Source organism: Apium graveolens, chromosome 8, assembly GCF_009905375.1.
Source record: "Apium graveolens cultivar Ventura chromosome 8, ASM990537v1, whole genome shotgun sequence".
Classification (NCBI taxonomy): Eukaryota; Viridiplantae; Streptophyta; class Magnoliopsida; order Apiales; family Apiaceae; genus Apium; species Apium graveolens.
In genome coordinates, this window is record NC_133654.1 from 109,513,438 (window position 1) to 109,536,008 (window position 22,571).

The window sequence follows — 22,571 nt, forward strand, 5'->3', positions numbered from 1 at the left end:
AATGAAGTATATCATAACTTCATTTCCTTTAATAATATTTTAAAGATTTAATCTATTCAAATCTTGTCTTGCAGTCTCATCAATGTGATGGACTGTTGAAAGCTCATTATACTTTGAACAATGGTAGTTCAAGTAGCTTTATAAATGATATAAGTGTAGTGAAGTATTTGGTAACTTCCTCTTTTAAACTTATATCTAGTTAATAATTGTCTTATGAATGACAAAGATTTTCAGAAAAACGTTGAGACAAGGTTAGATATATGAGATCACCTTGCAACGATATTTTTTTATACAGTTATACACTGGAACTCTGTGTGTATTATGCATGGAAGAGGACTTCCAATATTTTGAAAAGTATATATGTATATATACTAAATATTTTGCGACTTCATCGCATTAAGATATCAAACTTGGTTCATTTCTTTTGACCAAGACTTTCATGAGTACTATGAGAAGGCTCATATACTATTAATCATTATACATATTATTTTGGTGGGCTTGCTGCTCACCCTTACTTTCTTCTTTCATCACACAACAACAGATAGAAAAGATGAACAGGACCAAGCTCCCGATTCGCAAGCGATTGGGAGACGTTCCGCAGTTTACTAGAAGCATTGATGCCGCCGTAGCTGAGGTAGGAACTACCAATAGGCTAGGCTTTCAACTTCTGATGTACCAGATTTATGTATATTTATGAATTGTAATAATGGCAAAGAAATGTAAATTTATTCAGAAAACCTTTTAAGGTGTATTGGCAGATAATTGTGGACTAAAATGATTTGTGGTTATTTTTGGATGTTCATCTCTAAGACTATAACGTGTGGTGTGTGTGTTTATTGTGGGGTCACAGTACAGAGTAATTGAGTAATTATTAAGATTGGGTGTTATTAAGGGAAATGGAACTCGTGACAACCCGGATCCCCGACCCCGGATTTGGGGGTGTTACAGAAGAGCCATGTATACTGTCTCATGTAACTCACCATGTAAAAATACATTAGTTACATCTATTTGATGTATTGGCCAATGTTTAGTAGCTGCAACTGCCACCAGAAGTCTCACAGTGGTCATTTTGGCCACTGGAGCAAAAGTTTCAAAGTAGTCTAATCCATACATTTCAGTAAAATCCTTGGCAACAAGATGGGCTTTATACCGTTCAACTTCACCATTTGTTTTGTACTTAATTTTATATAACCATTTACAATCAACAATATGTTGATTAGGAGGAGAAGTAACTAAATCCCAAGTTTGATTGATCTCTAAAGCTGATATTTCTAATTTCATGGCCTGAACCCACTCAGGGATTTTGATATCTTGAGAGTAGGTGTATGGAGTAAAAATCTTGTCTGTAGTGGTTATAAAGGACGTATAGGGTGGTTTGAATAAGTGGCAAGATATGTATTTATGTAGAGAGTATATAGGAGTACCTGTATCAGGAGCAGTGATATCAACAGATGTAGTAAGTCGAGAAGAAAGACCAGTATAGTCATTAAATTTCTGAGAAACACGTTTCTGTCTTTGTGATCTAATAACAACTGACGGATCAGTAGTAGAAGGATGAGAAACTGGAATAGACTCAGCAGAAACATCAGTGTGAGTCTCTGTAGAAAGAGGTAATACATTAGAAGGCAAGATAACAGACAGAGGAGAATCATGACTAGATGAGGTCTGTATATGATGAAAAGGGAACTTATCTTCAACAAAATAGACATCTCTAGAGGTGTAACATTTTCTAGATTGCATATCCATAACCCTATACCCCTTCTTACCATAAGGGTAGCCAAGAAAGACACATGCTACACCTCTAGGAGCTAACTTGTCCTTAGAAATATCTACTCGAGTCATGTAGCACAAACAACCAAAGATTTTGACATGAGTGTAATATGGTGGTTTATGAAATAGAACTTCATAAGGAGTAAGATAGTTCAATTGTTTTGATGGTGTAATATTAATAAGTTGTGATGCAGTAAGAATGCAGTCACCCCACAAAGAATAAGGAACATGAGATTGAGTTTTAAGAGATCTAGTTACATTCAGAAGGTGTTGATGTTTCCTCTCAGCTACTCCATTCTGCTGAGGGGTATATGGACAAGAGGTTTGATGAATAATCCCTAAAGATTGTAAATGAGAACTAAGGTCAGAGTTCACAAACTCTGTGCCATTGTCTGATCTAATAACTTGTATGGTTGTATGAAATTGGGTTGTACATAAGCAATATAATTTTTTAGCGTAGTAGAAATAGAAGACTTATCAGCCAACAAGAACACCCAAGTGCATTTAGAAACATCTTCTACAATGGTCAAAAACATAGTGCATTTACCATGAGTACATGTTTTATAGGGTCCCCACAGATCACAGTGGACTAAAGAAAACAAAGTTGTATTGACTGAGGTACTAGAGGGAAAAGACAATCTTGTTTTCTTAGCTTGGTGATACACATCACAGTGTTGAAGAGCATCATGATTTACAGAAGGTATAAACTGAAATTTAGACATAACAGTAGAGGAAGGATGACCCAATCTAGCATGCCACAAGGTAAGTTGAGAGTCTGAGGTGGACACATGGAAGACACTAGCAGAACCAACATGATTATATATATATAGACTTCCTTCAAGCTTACCAATCTCTGTCAACATCTTCTGTTGTTGGTCCTGTAACATGCAGTTTTTGAAAGAAAAGACAACAGTACATGAATTGCGCACTGTTAGTTTAGGTATTGAGATTAGATTGTAGTGAAAACCGGGAACACATAGAACTTGTTGAAGAATAATGGAATTTGGTAGTCTGACAGTTTCAGAATGAGTAATGGCAGCCATGTTACCATCAGGCAAATAGAGATAAGAATTCATAGGAACAGGATTCTCTAATAAGTGGTAATGACAAGTCACATGATCTGTAGCACCAGAATCTAATATCCAAGTAACAAAATTCTGATGATTAATAGTCTGTAGAGTATGTGCTGAAGAAACTGTGCATGAGAAATTACCTTGAGTAAAAGCATTTGCACCTGTCATTGTGGAACTAACAGCAGCAGCGGCATTAGCATTATTGGTAGTCCATGGAGTCAAAGCCTGAAGACTAGTCTGAATCATTTTAGTAAGTTGTTGACATTGAGCATCTGTGAATGCTGATCCAGACTCAACATTTGTATTAGAATCAAAACCAGATGCCATGACATTGGCAGCTTTCTTAGGAACAGCTGGATATTTATTCACTACCCTTGGTTTAGGCTTAGGCTGTCCATGAAGCCTATGCCATTCAGGGTACCTATGGAGACAGAAATATTTTTCGCTGATATGGCCAGTCATTTGACAGAAATCACACACAATTGAAGCAACATCAGCCTCTGATGAGACTTTCTTAACACCTCCTTGAAAACTCTGATTTTGATTATAATTGCCTTGACTAAAGTTCCTATGCTTATTGCCAGCATACTTAACACTCATAGCAGCATTCTCAGTAACAACAACAGAATTGTGACAGTCACGTTGTACTTCCTCTTGAAGCAACAAGGAATAAGCCTGACTCAAGCTAGGTAATTGCTTCATCATCAAAAATTGACCACGAATTGCAGTAAATTGATGACTTAATCCCATTAAGAACTGACTAAGTTTATTAATCTGCTCATATTCTTCTAGTTTGATCACATATGCACAACTGCAATTACTATTAACACAGATACATTTTGGAAGTGGAGCCAAATCATCAATTTCATCCATCAATGTTCTGAATTTTGTGAAGTAGGCAGTAATAGATAAGGTTCCTTGAGTAAGTGATACAAGCTCTTTCTTTAATTGAAACACTCGAGGAACATTGCTGTGTGAGAAACGAACAACAAGATCATCCCAAATAGCCTTAGCAGTAGAAAAGTAGACAACACTATTACGAATTTCAGGTGTAATTGAGTTCAGCAACCATAACGAAACCATATCATTGCAGCGAGTCCAAACAACATACAAATTAGATGTAACTGGTGGCTTAACAAGTGTACCGTCAATAAGACCTAATTTCATCTTCGCTGACATGGCTAATTTTACAGATCTACTCTATTGATGATAGTTTTGATCAGTAAGTAACTGCGAAACTAAAGCCATACCTGGATGATCAGAATTCTGTATGTAAAGTGGATGATTAGCATCAATAACAGGTGTAGAAGACGAAGTCGCCATTGATGACGAAGCTGGTGGAGCTTGAGTTGAATTACTAGTACTTGAACTTGAATTGAGTACAGCGGAATAAGAACGAGTTCGTGTAATTCATGAATTAGAGATCGTTGCCCTAATTCATCATAGAAAAGTTCTGATACCATAACAGAATGTATAGAAATGTATATGTATCTTATTGAAGAAGACAGAGAATATTATAGAGACTTAAACGTATTATTTGATTACATTTTCTTACTTTACAAAAGAGAACAAACTTCTATAAATACAGACTGCAGTAACTAACTAATTTCCAGCTCATTTCAGCTCACTGCATTCTATACTCCAACAATATCCAAATGTACTCGACGGACTCCCACCAAGTGGGGGTACAATCTGACACTAGAAGTGAATAGTGGAATGCAAACTTTAAAAAATGGCAAGAAGGTGGTGGACATCCTCCCGGCAAACGAAATGTTTGAATTTTTTAATTAACAACAATGATCAGTTTCAAAAAAATTTAGACAAATATTAATACATCATATACTGACAAACTAATTTTCTGAAGGGTTGATATAATAAAAATCACCTCGTGGGAAAATCAAGAACATGTTTTTCTTCGGTTAACGGATTAATATAATAAACCCAATGTCTTTGTTAGTGTGACAAGTACCACTGCAAAAAAATTCAAGGTAATATACTATGTTTGTTATATATTATTTTTAATTGTCCTTTAAATTAACATTCTTTAAATATTAATATTGCTTACTTTACGGGAGAGATTATTTTGGGGTCCAGCAGCTCGACACAGTACTTCTTTAACATTAATCATCCATTATCTCTTGGAGTTGCGTAACAATTGTAAGCTGGAGAAACTGTAAGTTATACCTATCATATTCCTGGCTTTTAAACACCTGTCTATATTATTTGTTCATAATATAGTCTATTCTACTTGCTTACCATGGAAAACATGATAATTTCTTGCAACAAAGAAAGCTCGTAAGACAAAGAAAAACTTTGGAATATAGCTTGGCAACACCGAATAAATCATGTAAAGTTGTTCCAGAACTCGAAAAAACAGGCAGTGCTACCAGAGACTGATGTTTTTGAGAAAGGTGATGATCAGCAGAGCATCAAACGTAAAATATAAAAAATAGCTTAAGAGATACTTGAGTTTATATAATATCAAAATTTATTAGTCAAGTTGGAAGAATGATTTGTTCATTGATTGTTACTGAACTTATTTCTCTTTTAATTGTCAAGTACATTTTACAATATTATTACCGCTATATCTTCAAATTAGTTCCTTGACTTTCAAATGCAGAATTTTTCTACAAATTAGAAGAAATTTCTGCAGTTTTTCTGCAAGTACATTTGCAATATTTTCATCCAGTTTTCTGCAGATTTTATGTACATATTTTTCAGCAGTTTTTCTGCAAGCCGCTATGCAGTTTTTAAATTCAGTTTTCCGTAGACTTATTGTACATATTTTGCAGAATTTTTCTGCAGTTTTTCTGCAAGTTCCTATGCAGTTTTTAAATCCAGTTTTCAGCAGTTTTTGTGCGAAATGCTATGCAGTTTTTAATCCAGCTTTCTGTAATTTATTATACAAATTTTACAGAATTTTTCTGCAGTTTTGGTGAAAATTGCTATGCAGTTTTTGAATCAAATTTCTGCAGTTTTTTTAGCATATTTTGCAAAATATTTTGCAGTTTTTGAATCCCGTTTTCTGCAATTTTTTATACAAAATTTACATAATTTTTCTGCAGATTGCTGTGCAGTTTTTGTATCCAGATTTCTACAGTTTTTGTACAGATTCTGCAGAACTTTTCTGCAGTTTTTGTTCGCCCCGAAGGTTAAATCTGTGGAGCCGCCGAAAATTGTTTCCATTCAGGCTCAATAACATAATAACATGATGTACTAGAGCTTTCATCCATTCAGACACATCGAGATTATAAATGTTACTAACGATGATCCATGCAACAGTGAGTGCATATTTTCGCGAATCAAACTTAAGAAATGTACAGTACGGAATACTGTGAATCAAAGACGTTCAATAAAAAATGTTACGAATGTTGACACATCATAAAGTATTAAAATTTTTAAAATCACCCGTTCATCCGAGAGCGGATTCATGTAAGTGCTAACAGGGACACGTGTTCTCACAGAAATACAAATTGACGATTTTTGCTTAAATTTTTATATATAAATATGTATATTTTATCTAGTGTCCCCACTGAAAAAATTAAGTGCCCCTATAATGTTAGTAAATCTCTTATAATTTGAATTATATTTAGTTTTATTTATAATTATATGATTATAAGTTGAAGATTACATAGTTGAAATATCCACTTCTTGTATCGCACAATGTCAGTGGTTAATTTATAGGCTAGTATTAATAAAGAACCCGACTGTAAAGCTAGTATTATTAATAAAGATATAGACGAAACAAAATGATCAAAATGCAATATCCTCGAAAAGACACTCAAACTAATTTGTTCAATTGTCTGGTTGTCACTTGTCAGATATACAAAGCCATTGCTCAATTTCATGCTCATGCACATGCAGTTTGGGAAATCCTTCAATTTGTTACTAGGTGAAGCTACAGCTGCTCTCGATCATATGAGTGTCACAGCATTAAATTTCTTAACACGAAAGATCAGAAGTAATTTCATATTTAGATTTCAACTTGTTTTATTGTATTGTACTGTATTGATATAAAGGTATTTTGCCAAACAAGGTATCCGTTCAATCTATCTATCATCCCAGTAAACACCACACATAAGAACACACAATCTTTGTGCAGTAGATTCTCCTTGCAGGGATCAAATAATCTGTGTATATTGTACGGTTGTATTGTACCACAATGTGTTATGGCTGTTCGTCTGTTACATAATTAAATTCGTAGAAACGTGAATTAGAACTACTTAACGTAGGTCACTGTATCATAACAACAAACTAATTTGGTGGATACTTTATTAAAACATGTTTAGATTTGTAAGAAAGGATCTAAATTTATGAACATAAAGAGAGAGCACGATAGGTAGTATGCATACATTAGTTTCTCCTTCATCACATTTGGAGTGTAGGTGTCGAGATGCATAGATATTTCCCTCTCACACAGGCTGCCTGCGCTGCAGAAGTTTTTCTCTTGCCACCTGTAGTTGCTTAATTGCAACACTAATGTCAATGCGTTCTCTTGGCCTTTCAACTGAACATAATATCCCCAATTCAAATATTGAGGTCAGGCATGCCTCCACGATAGACCTGTTGTCTGATCGATTTGCACTCAGGTCACAATCCTCTTCATTTTGTATGATTTTTGGGTCACCAATGTCCATCACTCTTTCCGGGAGTGCCTTCATCATACAGTCATGGAGATTATCACAATTATCTATCAATATGCTGCTACATGTAGGTCGCTATCCTGAAAACATTTTATTAATATAGTTGGTAGATTTGTAAATATCGATATAGTTCAAGGTCATTTTAGTCTTTTATGTTTTTCTAGTTTGTTACGTTTGGCGAGAAATTCAGTTAGAGAAGATAGCAGCTTGTATATATTCTTTCAATAATTCTGTTTTGAGTTTGAGACTTAATGAAATATACAGTTTACTGTTTGTAAAAAAGTGAAGTTTTTTGTTTCAATATCAAAAAGCAGCTTCATTCTTCATGGTATCAGAGCAGGATTAACGTGTTCAGATCCTCATTTCCGCCATTAATTCTGGCTTGAAGCTCTTTTTGTTCCTTCATTTTTGGTTTTCCTTCATGATTTTCGCGTTTTTCTTCCGTTTCTGTGATTGTGTTTTGATTCTCTAATCGAATCTGCATCAATATCAGATTTTATTACTGTTTTTTTCATTTTTCTTGTTTTCGATTACTTTTCTTCTTTCAAGCTTTTCATCAAACACTTATGGCTCAATCTGTATTAAATCCAAATACATCTTCTTCACCTGTTTCGACTAGTTCTAATTCTGCAATTAGTTATAATGATCCGTATTTCTTGTCCTCAAATGATAATTCGAACTCACAACTCGGTCATATTGTATTTTCTGGAAACAATTATGTGAATTGAAGTCGCAGTGTTATGCTAGCTCTAGGAGCTAAGAACAAATTAGGTTTTACTGATGGAACCTTGATACGACCTCCTGATGATTCAATAGACTTGCAGAATTGGATACGTAACGATTATATGGTTACGGGATGGTTATTGAACTCTATTGAGAAATCTATTGCTGAGAGTTTTAGTTTTACACCTTCTGCTAGAGATTTATGACTAGAGATCAAAGAGAGGTACGGTCATTCCAATGCTCCTCAGTTGTATGATTTTCATAAAACGTTAATGTCTACTTCTCAAAATGATGATTCTATAGTGGACTATTACAACAAGTTAAAGAAAGTTTGGGATCAGTTATAAGTTTTAGAACCAACACCTGATTGTTCATGTGGAGCCTTGCTCAAGTGTTCTTGTGGATTCCTGAAGAAAATAATTGAAGCAGATCAGTTAAAAAAATTGATCCAGTTTGTTGCTGGTTTGAACAAAACCTATGATCAAGCTAAGATAAACATTCTTAGTATGGATCCCTTACCAACTGTGAATAGAGTTTATCACATGCTTCAGCAGATTGAGAGACAAAATTCTATCATGAATAATCAACCTGTTGAGATGAGTGCTTTGATATCAATCAGAAACTCTGTCAATTCTGCTAATTCAAGGTTTCCTCAGAATTATTCACCGAATTTCAAAAAAGAAGGTTAAAGATTTCAGGAAGCCTAAATCTGATAGGTTTTGTGAGTATTGCAAGATAAAAGGTCACTCGAAGGATCAGTGTTTTAAACTGGTTGGTTATCCATACTGGTACAAAGGAAAAATCAGTTCTGGTTCTTTTTCTACTTCCAGTTTCAAAAATGCTCCTTCAAAATTTGCTGCACATGTGCAAGAATCTCCTCTGGATTTTCAGGATTCTTCATTTCCTATTGAAGATAACAATACACATCTTTACAAGGAATTCTTAAGGTTCATGCAGTCTAATCAATCTTTGGGATCTTCTTCTGAATCATATTCTGCAATCAACTTTGCAGGTACTCTATCTGTTTTCAATGCTTCTTGTACACAGTTGCCTAGTGATAAACATGTGTGGATTATTGATACCGGTGCCAGTGTTCACATGGCTATATCTTTGGAGATTTTTTCCAGTACACAACAGCTTCAGCAACCTATACACATTGTCTTACCTGATGGTACAGTTAGGCAAGTTGTTACAACTGGTACTATCATTCTGAATTCTGAGATAACTCTTTCTAATGTGTTTTACATACCACAATTTAAACACAATTTGCTCTCTGTAGCTAGAATTTTGGACCAGAATAATTTGATTGGTCATTTCCAACCAGCTTCTTGTTCTTTTCATGATTCTGTTTCAAATGTTATTAAAGCTGTGGGAATAAGACATGGAGGTTTATATAAGTTCTTGTCTGAGAATGGACCTTTTTCTCTCCAGTCTTCTCATTTCGCTTCTTCAGCTTGTTCTGTTCTTGATAATCCCTCACTTTGTTCTCATGTTAGACAATGTGACATTCCACTTGCTCTATTTCATGCTAGACTTGGTCATATGTCTATTCCTAAATTCAAACATTTGGCTGGTTTTGATAATAAAATTCTACCTGTTCTTGATTGTGAAGCCTGTGTCATGGCCAAACATCATATACTTCCATTTCCTGACTCCATATCATTGGCTTCTTGTTGTTTTGATTTAATTCATATTGACTTGTGGGGTCCCTATAAGACACTTTCATTGTCTGGTGCTTCTTATTTTCTCACTATTTTGGATGATCATTCCAGATTTACTTGGACTACTTTACTACATTCTAAAACTCAGGTTCCTACTGTTATTTCTGCTTTTCTATCCCATGTTCAAAAGCAATTCAGGGCTACTGTCAAAATCATTCACAGTGATAATGGTACAGAGATTGTGCAAGAATTTTGTGCTTCTCTTTTTTCATCTCTTGGAATTATTCATCAAAGATCTGTTGCTGGTAATCCACAACAAAATGGCCATGTTGAACGGAAACACAGACACTTACTTGATACTGCTAGAGCCATCAGACTTCATGCAAATTTACCGATTAAATTTTGGGGTGATTGCATTCTAGCTTCTACTCACTTAATCAATCTCATGCCATCTTTTGTTTTGAATTGGAAGATTCCTTCTCATATTTTAATGAACTCTGAACCAGATTATTCCAGATTAAGGATCATTGGTTGTCTGTGTTATGCAGTTGTTAAGAGTTCTGATAAATTAGCTTCAAGAGCTTCGAAATATGTGTTTTTGGGATATCTATATGCACAAAAGGCTTATAAACTTTTTAATTTAGAAAATCAGAAGGTTATTTTTAGCAGAGATGTTCTTTTTAAGGAACATATTTTTCCTTATAGAAAATATGTTGCTTCTTCTAAGGATGAAGGTACTTCTTCTATTGTTTTTGACTCATTTGATGAGGATGTTATCTCTGGAGATATTGTTCATAAGTCTTCTACTTCTGAGATTAATTTACCTCAGATTTTATCTCCATCTGATTCTGTTAATCTTGAACATTCTGTTGATACATCTTATTCTGTTGATCTTCCTGAGTCTGAGCAATCTATGATTCCTGTTAGAAGGTCTTCCAGGAATTCTGTGGTTCCTAAACGATTTGATGATTTTATTGTGGGTAAACATTCTACATCAACTCCTTCTATTCAATATGTGTTTCAAGCATTCTGTGTTTTCAATGATTCACAGTTAACCAATTTTTAGTACTGCTTATCTGAGTACTCTGGACAAGGTTCTATCTATTCATGAACCCAACTGTTACTCTCAAGCTAAGCATGATCCTCAGTGGGTTTCAACTATGGCATATGAGATTCCAGCTTTGGAACAGAACAAGACTTGGGATTTAGTTCCTTTACCACCTAATAAAACTGTTATTAGTTGCAAGTGGGTTTACAAAGCAAAATTCAATCCTGATGGTACTCTGAATAAGTGTAAAGCTAGATTGGAGGCAAGAGGTGATAAACAGATCAAAGGTAAAGATTTTAAGTACACTTTTAGTCCAGTGGCAAGGTTTACCACTGTTAGAGTGCTTATTGCCTTAGCTGCTTCAAATGACTAGCCTTTGCATCAGTTAGATATAAATAATGCTTTCTTGCATGGTTTTGTTGAAGAAGAAATCTACATGCTTCCTCCTCCTGGTTATATTGTTGCTCCTGGTTTGGTATGTAGACTGAAAAGGTCTATTTATGGCCTTAGACAGGCAGCCCGTCAATGGAATGTGGAATTAAGTAAGCATTTAGTTGAGTTTGGTTTTATTCAATCAAAACAGGATTATTCCTTGTTTATTAAAACTGATACCAGTGGTCAATTTACTGTTGTGGTTGTTTATGTGGATGATCTCCTTCTTACTGGCAACTTGCTGTCTAATATTCAGCTTGCGAAGACCTCTTTGCACAATGCTTTTACAATAAAGGATCTGGTTCTTTATCTTATTTCCTCGGTATTGAAGTTACAAGAACCAGTTCTGGTATCTTGTTGAATCAGAGAAAGTACATTTTGGATTTGTTAAGGGATACTGATATGGAATCTTGTAGGGTGGTCACTACTCCTTTTCCTGTTGGCATTCATCTTAGCATTCAAGATGGACCTCCATTGCCTGATCCTGAGATCTATAGACGGATTGTTGGAAAGCTATTATATCTTAATATGACTCGTCCTGATATTTCCTATGCTGTTCAACATCTGAGCCAATTTCTAAATGCTCCTGCATCTTCTCATTACTAGGCTGCAATGCATGTTCTTCAGTATCTTAAGTGCTCTGTTAATATGGGATTATTTTATTCTTCTCAGAATAGCTTTCTATTACAAGGATATTGTGATGCAGATTGGGGCTCTTGTGCCTTTTCTGCAAAATCTTTATCAGGATATGTCATGTTTCTTGGCAATTCTCTGATTTCCTGGAAAACTAAGAAGCGGAAAACCACTTCTAAGAGTACTTGTGAAGCAGAATATCGCAGCATGAGTTATGCTACTAGTGAACTGATATGGCTTCATGGTTTATTGGTTGATCTTCATGTTTCTGTGGTTTTACCAGTTCCATTGTTTTGTGACAATACTGCTGCTCAGTATATTGCTGAGAATCAGGTTTTTCAAGAATGAACTAAACATCTTCGTGTTGATTGTCACTTCATTCGGGACTACATAGATGCTGCGTTTCTTAAGTTGTTTCATGTTTAATCTTCCTTACAACTAGCTGATCTCCTTACTAAATCTCTTGGTGCTGCTCAACTTCGGTTTCTTTCTTCCAAGCTTGGAAGAGTCTGTCAACATCCAAGTCCATCTTGAGGGAAGGCTATTAATATAGCTGGTAGTTTTGTAAATATTGATATAGTTCAAGATCATTTTAGTCTTTTATGTTTTTCTAGTTTGTTACGTTTGGCGGGAAATTCAGTTAGAGAAGATAGCAGCTTGTATATATTCTTTCAGTATTTCTGTTTTGAGTTTGAGACTTAATGAAATATACAGTTTACTGTTTGTATGAAAGTGAAGTTTTTTGTTTCAGTATCAAAAAATAGCTTCATTCTTCACATTTCCAGTAAAATAATTCCATAGCTATACACATCTCCCTCTGCAGATATCTCCCCGCCCATTCCATACTCTGCACAACGGAAGTGTTAAATATCTTGACAAAATATAAAAATTTAATAAACCAGTATTGTACAACAATTCTCAACAATGATCTGAAAAATCTGCATTAGCAGTTACTTGGAGGAACATATCCAATTGTTCCACGGACTCCAGTTGAACTCGATTGTGCTTGGTTGATGTTGCTTGTATTAAGAAAGGAGAACCTCGCCAAACCAAAATCACTAACACGAGCAACAAACTCCTCATCCAAAAGAATATTGCTTGGTTTTATATCACAATGAATGATATTTGTGTGGCTGTAATGATGTAGGTAATCCACTCCCTTTGCAATATCAATGGAAATATTAAGTCTTTGAAGCAGAGTCAAGTTTCTTTCATTCTCTTGAGAAGGATTGGGATGTAACCAGTTGTCTAGACTCCCGTTTATGATCAACTCAAAAACCAATGCCTTGAAGTTATTTCCTTTAAAATCAGTGCTTAAACATGCTGTAATGATCTTGATCAGATTCCGTTGACGAATATTCCTCAACGTTTCACACTCTTCCAGAAAGCTTTTGTTGGCTCCACGTACTTCAACATTTAGTACCTTCACAGCAACTGTGAGTCTGGGTGAGTCGAGAACTCCTTTGTAAACCGAACTGTACTTTCCTTCGCCAATTAAATTATCCGGGGAAAACTCATTTGTAGCTAGTAAAAAATCTTAGTACGAAAGCCTAGGATATTGTTGCTCATGCAATACCGGCACAGAGTCATTCATGTTCTTGGACTTCTGATGTCGATAGAAAATGAAGGCAAGACATATAAACAAGGAACCAAGGGGTACAAGCACAAGAAGGAGTATTATTCTTAAGGGAAATGACTTTTTCTTATTCCTGGAGAATTTTACCGGACAAGAAGGCAAATCTAATGCTTGTATACCTCCGCAAAGCCGCAAATTTCCAACGACTGAAAAGGCACTAATGTTTGAAAAAAAACCTTCTTTAGGCACTTCTCCTTCAAGCTTGTTGTGTGACAAATTCAGGAATTCAATCAAATGAAGGCCTTTTATAACGCTTGGAATACTTTCAGATATATTATTATTTGAAATATCTAGAAGTGCAAGACTGTTTAAAGATTTAAAAGATGATGGAATTTCACCTTCAAACAGGTTTCCTTGCATAGATAGTTGCTCTAACATCACACAGTCGCCAAAAGTAGCTTGTATATCGCCTGTAAATTTGTTGTTCGAAAGATTTAGTTGAACCAAATATTTCAAGCTTCCAATGTTTGATGGTAGTGGTCCCATGAATTGATTTTGATCAACATAAAGGTAAACACACTGGGAAGAATTTCCGACAATTTCCTCAGTTATTACACCTCCAAGGTTGTTGGCCCAAAGAGACAGGACCTCTAAAGTTGAGATATTAAGCAATCCAGTTGGCATACTTCCTTGGAGCATATTACTTTCTAAATTGAGAATAACTAACTGAGTAATATTGCTAATGGAAGTTGGAATTACTCTTGAAATGTTGTTACTGCCGAAATCTAGTTTGCCTAATTTTGATAGCTCCCCTATTAAATCTAGAATGCTCCCCGTTAAGAAGTTGTTAGCCAACTCAAGTGTTGTCATGTTCACAAGTTTTACAATTTCAGAAGGTATGTTTCCGTATATGAAGTTTCCGTACATATGTAGTTCCTTCATAGTGGTGGAGAGATTTACAATGGAACTCGGCAGATCCCCTGTTAAACCATTCCCGTTTAAGCCTAAAAAATGTAGAACGGTACAATTGACCAAAGAATTGATGAAACCAAGGTCATCGGGCCACTGATTGACTCCAAGTGGATTAAATTCCATATTTAGCCATTGAAGACTACGAAGACTACCAAAATTGTCTGGTATAGGCCCTGTAATATTGTTTGCTGCAATGTCAAAGATAACGAGATTGGATGCATTAGCTATTGATGGTGGAAGCGGGCCAAAAAATCTGTTAACTCTGATGAAGAATTCTTGCAGCTTAGGAAGGGTAAATCCCAAATCTGCTGGAAGCATTCCTTCAACCGCATTCTCGGTTAGACTAACACTGTAGAGGGATGAAATTTTGAAAAGTTGTAGGGGAACCATACCCAACAAACTGTTAAATGACAAATCAAGATCCCCTAACTTTGCAAATGAGCAACTTCCAAAGGTATCCTGCCCGCTATATAGTTATGATCTAGATAAAGAACATGAAGAGAAGATATGTTCCCTATTGAAGGTGGAAATTATCCAATAAAATGATTATTTGAAAGAGCAAACATATCAAGCTTATGCCAAGAAGCAAACTCAGTAGGTAGTTTTCCTTGTAGATGGTTGGCGTACATATTGATGTTTCTGATATTAACACAATGACTTAAATTGGTAGGAAATCCACCTTCAAAAGAATTTGATCCTAGATTAAGATATTGTAGGCGAAACAATCTACTGATTTCACTTGGGATGGAGCCATGAAAGTTGTTTTGATAGAGATTAATTCCCCAGAGAAAGGAGAGATTTCCAATATAAGGAGAGAATGTGCCCACCAATTTTTGGAAGGAGAGATTTAGTGTTGTTAGCCTCTGCCGTCTGTGACTGCATGTAATGCCATTCCAGCTACATAAATGGATGGATTCGTTCCACGGCCTCAGCACACCCAACGGGTCAGCTGTTATGGATGCTTTGTCAAATAGTAAAGCTTCTTGATCGGTGATATTGCTCAAAATTGCATATGCATTTCTTATGCTTTCAAATATTACAATCAAGGAAATGATGGATCGTAGAAGGCTGAATTTCATGTTTGTAAAAAAACAAGAAGAGACAATGCTGCGGGTACGAAAGCACCAATATTAACTAGGGACTTGGGAGCGGTTTTTGATAAAAATGAAAGTTAAATATACAAACACTGATCGTATCCAATTTATAAATTCAAAGTCGAAGGACTGGTAGTGCATCTATAGAAAAATGCACTCTTTAAAATATTTTAGCTTTTAGGTGTTATCGTACCATTGCTAGAGCAGTCACTGTATAAAAATGTTTAGTCTTCTGGAAATTGTAATCACTTTGGGTGGGTGACTTTACAAGTCAAGCATGAATTTTTGGGTGGGCGACTTTGTAATATCGGTGGGTGACTAACTTCAGAGTTGACAACATAGACATTGTTGAGCAAATTTCACAGTCAGTGCTTAGTGGATATACTGCAGCTAGGGTAAATAATGCAGTGCTTAGTAGATAGTTTTACAATTTACTTGATTATTAGTAGAATAATTTTCTCCAGTCTCTGATTCCAACCATTTTGAGATAAAAGATTGATGATTGATAATGCAGTAAACATGATTACATGCTTGCATCACGATTAGGTAGTGGTGCAGCTAACTGTTATTGGATGTACGTGCTACCATTCTGATACAGAATGTATATCTGACTCTCACTTCATTCTTCATCAGCCTTTTTACCAAAATAATTTGGAGGCTCACACTAGCTTGCTGTCATCACCACTTTGAGTGTGCTCCTAGCGGAACAAAACACCTGAAACACTAATTCAATACTTGTGACCTACACTCACCTTCAAGATAATTTCGATGAGGAAAAAGAACTGCCAAAAGAAAGATGTTATTATGTTCTTCATTGACGAGTCTTAGGCTTTTCGCCCTAATACCAAGGGATAGTATAGAGGGACCAAAAAAAAACATGTAGGACATGACAACATATTATGAGGCCCAAGTTTGAGTAAAATAGGATCTGGAAGCTCAAGCAGCTGCACCCCATACATGTTTTAAAGGCATTAAAAATACACTCTCCAAACATTTCATGAGTGACGTAATGGAATTACACCTTGGCTCAATTTCAAGAGATTCGTGCTAGATTTTGGCATACACGCTTTGATATTGCCATGGGATCGCTAGAGGGATGATATATCTCCACTACGACTCCAGATTAGAAATCATTCACAGGGATTTAAAAGCTAGCACCGTTTTTACTGGATGCAACCCTAGAATATCATATTTTGGCATGGCTAGAATATTTGGCAACGACCGAAATCAGGAAACTACAAAGAGAGTTGTCGGAACATAGTGTGTTATGTTTGCAAATCTAATTTCTCACAAAAATGCTATATGTAAAATAAGAAGAGAAAACGATTAACTCTTATGGCTTGCATTGTAGTGGTTATATCTCACCAGAATATGTAATGGAAGGACACTTCTCAAGAAAATATGATGTTTTTAGCTTTGGCGACCAAGTTATTGCAAATTAGAGTTGGAAAAACAAATCATTTTAATAAGTTATTTTTGAGGTTAAACATTTAGAAATAATCGTCTGTATACCGATTTTAACTTGGATGACGTAAATATATTTCGAGTTCATTTCAAAAAATCTCTCTGTGCATTAAAGAGGTGGAAGCGTAAATTATAATTCTAACCAAATTTCAAAATAGTTTATTACTATTGGCATTGTACCGACACAAGACACAAACTTTATAAAGAGACGAGAGTGATTTGATCTATATAAATATATGTATGTATATCTGGAACCAAGTAAGTCATGTTTGTGTGAATCTATTGATTAACACATGGAATACTAGCCGAGAATTTTTATGCATAACTCGTATACTATGCATATAATTATTACATACAATACATATTATATTTGGAAATAGTTTCATAAAGTGATCCTATTATTACCAATGTTAATTCGTCCTACAAGATGTATAAAATTTCAAATAAATAAAATATAAGGTATTTTTAATTTGTTGTTCCATATAATTGTATCAAAAAATTAATCATATATTTGTAAAAAAACTAAATCGAAAAATTTTGAATCTCGCCTAGGATACCTAAATCCCTAGGACCGGCTCTGCTCTTGATCATGTTTTTTTTGGTTGGATGCAAGTAAGCCATATTATCGGAATTAATATGCTTCTAGATAATTTTCTATTATCTAGTCGATGCCATACTTTGGTGGACACCGCCCAACATTTATTTCCGCAGTCTTTTAATTTTCTGCTAATAGTCAGTAGTTCTCGTTGCTTTTCCTTTCTGTTTGTCTTTGTTTTGGATATTCCGTAGTAGGTTTTGATAACTCCTTGTGGCGGGGCCGCTCCTCCGACGCCGTGCCTGGATCCTTCACCGCTGCGGAGGTGTAGCTGTGGTGGGGTTCCTAGAAAACAACACCGGAAGGGGGGTTTGAGTCTCGCGACGCCTCCGGCGTGAGAGTAAGAACTCACTTTTGGGGAAGATGAAGATAGATATGAAGGTGGTTGTGTGTGTATATGGGTGTGAGAGAGTGATTAACCCCAAAACCTCACCTTCTTGGGCTACTTATAGCCCAAGGGTAGGGTTTTGGGGTTGGTACCTTTAAATCGTAGTCATTGGTTCTGGGAGCGGGGGACACCTGGCTGGATTGGATGCTTTACATGTGTTAGTGCGGGACTGGCTGAGGAATGTTCTGAGGATCCTCTGACACGTGCCCCGATTATTCCCATGATTGATGTGTGACAGTTGTCCCCATCATGTGTTTGGGCCAGTGTCACACGTGCTGGGATTTATCAAGGTTTGGCTTGCGGGATTGGGTCAGTCAGGACTGGTAGTGTGCAGGACTAGTCCTTCCAAGAGCTGCATGGAGTTAGGAGTCTGGGAGTAGTCCTTCAAGGAGCTATATAGGGCTAGGAGTGTAGGAGTAGTTGAAAGGCATATGTCATAGCCTATTTGTTTATTCGAGGATTTAACTCAACTCAAATAAGAATGTAACAAGTAAATAGTGGTTCTATCGTCAAAGAGATCTCTCACAGTAACATCTGTCAAAGGATTAAGAAATATTGTTCATCTACAGACTTGAGGAATTAATTCACTGGAAGAAGTTCAAGAAATTGATCAAGCCTCGGAGATATAAATCAAGATTGTGGATTTAATCAAGTGTCAGAGATTTTGTCAGTGTATCAGATAATTACAGGGATTTAATCTGAAGAAAATCAAGTTATTAAAGTCAAGACATGAAGAAACGTCATAAAAGTTAGTCACTCATGAACCAGACAGTACATCGAGTGTCAACATTGAAGTGGTGGAATTGATTCATTATTTTCAGAAGATTTTCAGAAGAATGTTGCAGTTCAAGAGTAGTATTAATTCTCTATTATTAATTAAGTCGCATAATTTAATTAAAAAAATAAATTATATCTGTAAAGATTAATTTATTGATTAATTGAATTAATTGATTAATTAATTTTGAATTAATATTATTGATTTTCAGAAGTGAAATTGTATTAAAATCAGTTTTAATTCAATAAGAAAATTAAACTTGAACTGGCATGACAATCCAGATTGTCATACCGATTGTCATGCCAGGTCATTTCTAATTGTCTCACCGAAAGTTCTAGCAGGGAGGAGAATTATCTTGCGAGTTCAGTTTGATAGTCTTGCTAGTTCAATCCTTTGTCTCACCGAAAGTCATGGTGGTTCAGTGGATTGTCTTGCCAAGCCTTGGATTGTCTCTACAATACAATTGCTACTGCCCTTGGTTATTTTAAAAGACAGAGAACCTACAACATTCATAACAGGTCGACCAATTAAAGAACACAGAGAAGCAGCAGCCGCAAACAACGTTTAACTCTCAACTGCATTTCAGTTCATTTATTTCTAGTCATTAAAGTTAAATCTAAACCACTAGAAATCATTCTCTTGTTCTTGTGTAACTATCTAGCGGATCAAAATCCCTAGAACTTAATCTCAAATTGCTTCTAGCATTTGATCTTTTTATCGCAAAAATAGAAAAAGTTCATGTCGAATTTATTCTAGATTTGTGATAATTTATTTGAGATTAATTCCTTGTAATCGATACCGTTGTTGTAACACCTTTCAAATTTAATAATAGTTTTATTTAACTTGAATTTTGTTTCACTTTTTTATTCCGCATTTAATTCGATTAAACGGTAAAGTTTGTGTTCAACCCCCCCCCTTCTACAAACATATTGGGACCTAACAATTGGTATCAGAGCCTTCTAACGAACAAATCAAGATCCTAGACTTTTTTGATTCTTCCACTCCTTGAATTTTTATTTATTAAAAAATTCATAATGACTTCACAAAAAGTTGGAACCGTTAAAATTCCACTGTTCGATAAAGAAAATTATATTATGTGGAAGAATAAGATGCTCTTGTTCTTACAAATTGCAAATCCCAAATATCTGGATGTGTTAAAGAAGGGTCCAAAAATTCTGATGGTTATTGAACCAGAGGTTATAGAAAATGATGTTGTAATTACCAAAGCTAGAACCTATGCAAAAGAGCCTGAAGATTTTACTCCTGCTGAAAAGGAAGAAGCCTCCTTGGATGCCAGCCTTCAATTAATTTTAGTTGATTCCCTTGATTCCTTGTTGAACAGACATGTGATGAACTGTAAAAATTCCAAACACATCGGGGAAACTATTGAGGTGATTAATGAAGGCACAGAGGAAGTTATGGAGAACAAGTTAGAGATCCTAACCTCTGAATATGAACATTTTAAATCCAATCCAGGAGAAGGAATTACAGAAGTGTTCGAGAGGTACAATGCTTTGATCAACAACCTGAACATAAATGGAAAATACTATTCAATCAGGGAGGTCAACAAGAATTTCCTTTTAACACTGCCAACTCATCTTGAACATAGAATTACTGCCATAAGAGAAGCGAGAGATCTGAGTGAGATTTCTTTGGAAAGGCTCTATGGTGTGTTAAAAACCTATGAGTTGGAGAAGATTCAGCAGAAGTAAGTCTACGGGAAAGGTAGAGTGGTCAGCACGTCTACTGCTCTAGTAGCTGAACAACAACAACAACAACAACAACAACAATAACAACAACAACAATCTCAGTAGTCAAAGATAATGGTATAGTCTTCCAACACTGAAGAAAATGTGATAGTAGCAGAATTTGATCCTCCTACTATAAATCAATCCGGTGATGATTTTTACTCCTTGGAAGAGCTGGAGCAATTGGAATATGAGTCAATGGCCCTGATTGTCGAGAGATTCTCCAATGTCAGATTCAAGAGGAATCTCAAGTTCAAGTACAAGTCCAACTACAACAGATTCCAGAAAGGTGGATCTTCATCCTCTAACACCAGCAGTGGTGGATACAAAACAGGGATGGTTGATCGGAGCACCATTCGATGCTTTAACTGCAATAAGTTGGGACACTTTGCCACATAATGCAGGAAGCCAAAGCAAGTAAGGAAGAACTCTTATGATTCAAATCAGAAGAGTAAATTTGAAAGGGCTTACCTGGCAAAGGGAAGAAGCTGGGATGATACTGATAGTGAAGATGAAGAAGTTAGGAATCTTGCTTTTATGGCTATTGATGGAAATACTTCATCGTCAAGAAAAGTGGTAAAATTTAATGATGCTGAATTAGTTTATCATCTAGGAGGCTCCTTAGATTGTGCTCATCGTGATAATGAAATGTTAATTCAACAAATCAAAGACCTTAAGAAAGAGGTCAATGAATTAAGACTTGTGCACATTAATCAAGACAAATTAAAAGAACAAGTATCTTTTCTAGATAATAGAGTTGACTGTTATAGACAACTCGAAACTATTCTCAAAGACAAGATCACCGGTCTTGAGACTAAGGTTAAAACTTACTTTAATTCTTGCTCGAAGGCTAAAGAGTTCTATAATGTTGCTATTGGAGAATTAGGCATAAACTCCCCTCCTCATGTCTGTGCTAAAGGTAGGGAAGTACCACATGTGCTTAAGGGTGTTGATAAACCCCTCTATAAATAATCAATTGCTGAACCATTTGATAAGACCTCATTTATTATTCAAGAAGAAATACGTGCTGAAGATCTTGCTAATGAGAAGGTTGTTTCCAAGCCAAGTGTGTCGAAAGCTTCGGTCAAATTTGTGAAAGCAACTAAGACTAACTCAGACACACATGAGTTGGATAACAAAAATGCCATGTCTACCATGCATAATTTGCCTGTTGTTAATTCCTCTCTAAAAGTATGTGTGCTCCTAATTATATGTCTTGTGCTTTTAATTTGATGTATGCTTATTTTAATGGTAAGCATGTTTCTAGTGATAAGACTACTCCTCGTCAGCATGTGAATAATAGGAAGCATAATAGGCTAAGACTGTTAGTCCTCCTAAAGCTAGAAAGGAGACATTTGTGCCTAAGCCTAAACAGAAATTTGTTAAGGCTGTTTACAAGGTCAAATGTCCAGTCGTTGAGAAAGTTGAGAACATAAAAGTTAAGAATGTTGTTTTTCCTGATAAAGGCCAATTCTACAAGTATGCCAGACCCAACCAAGTTTGGGTTCCGAAGAAGGTCTAATCCATTAGTATTACAGGGCATTAAACAGGTGGAACCGGTAGTGTGGATTCTTGACAGCGGATCGTCAAGACATATGACCGGAGATAGAGCCCTGCTATCAAATATGGTTGAGAAAGCTAGCCCAGTGGTTACCTTTGGAGATAACAGCAAAGGTTTAACTGAGGGATATGGCTGTTTATAAGCTGGAAATGTTATCATTGATAATGTATATATTGTGCAAGGACTTGAACACAATCTGCTTAGTATCAGTCAGTTCTGTGACAAGGGCTACTATGTTTTATTCGACAAGCTGAAGTGTCAAATCCTGCATAAGAAAAATGAACAACCCTCCTTGATGGGAATCCAGAAAGGAAATCTGTTCGTAGCTGACGTGAACTCTGGAAGCAATCCTGAAGTCAATTTTTTCTATGCAAAGGCATCGTCAAACGAGAGTTGGTTATGGCACAAGAGACTT

The 22,571-nt window shown here is 35.7% G+C and overlaps 2 protein-coding genes across 2 annotated transcripts; both read right to left on the reverse strand.

Annotated features, from left to right (window-relative positions):
- Positions 1-2,141: 2,141 nt before the first annotated feature.
- On the reverse strand, positions 2,142-4,022 carry LOC141679855 (uncharacterized). The gene has a single exon (XM_074486233.1). It carries the CDS (start codon positions 4,020-4,022, stop codon positions 2,142-2,144), a length of 1,881 nt encoding a protein of 626 aa, XP_074342334.1.
- Positions 4,023-12,756: 8,734 nt separating this feature from the next.
- Positions 12,757-15,610, reverse strand: LOC141679856 (uncharacterized). The gene is made up of 4 exons (XM_074486234.1): positions 15,096-15,610; positions 13,739-14,997; positions 12,938-13,507; positions 12,757-12,830 (listed from the first exon to the last, which is right to left on the reverse strand). The coding sequence occupies exons 1-4, from the start codon at positions 15,608-15,610 to the stop codon at positions 12,757-12,759; spliced, it is 2,418 nt and encodes an 805-aa protein (XP_074342335.1).
- Positions 15,611-22,571: the final 6,961 nt, after the last annotated feature.

Bases quoted from the DNA above. Each gene is read 5' to 3' on its own strand.
- LOC141679855 (XM_074486233.1), bottom strand. From the start codon at position 4,022: ATGTCAGCGAAGATGAAATTAGGTCTTATTGACGGTACACTTGTTAAG.
- LOC141679856 (XM_074486234.1), bottom strand. From the start codon at position 15,610: ATGAAATTCAGCCTTCTACGATCCATCATTTCCTTGATTGTAATATTT. The intron at 13,508-13,738 runs GTATACAAGCAT...ATTTTTTACTAG, and splicing joins AAATTTGCGGCTTTGCGGAG to CTACAAATGAGTTTTCCCCG. The intron at 12,831-12,937 runs GTAACTGCTAAT...TCCGTTGTGCAG, and splicing joins AATTGGATATGTTCCTCCAA to AGTATGGAATGGGCGGGGAG.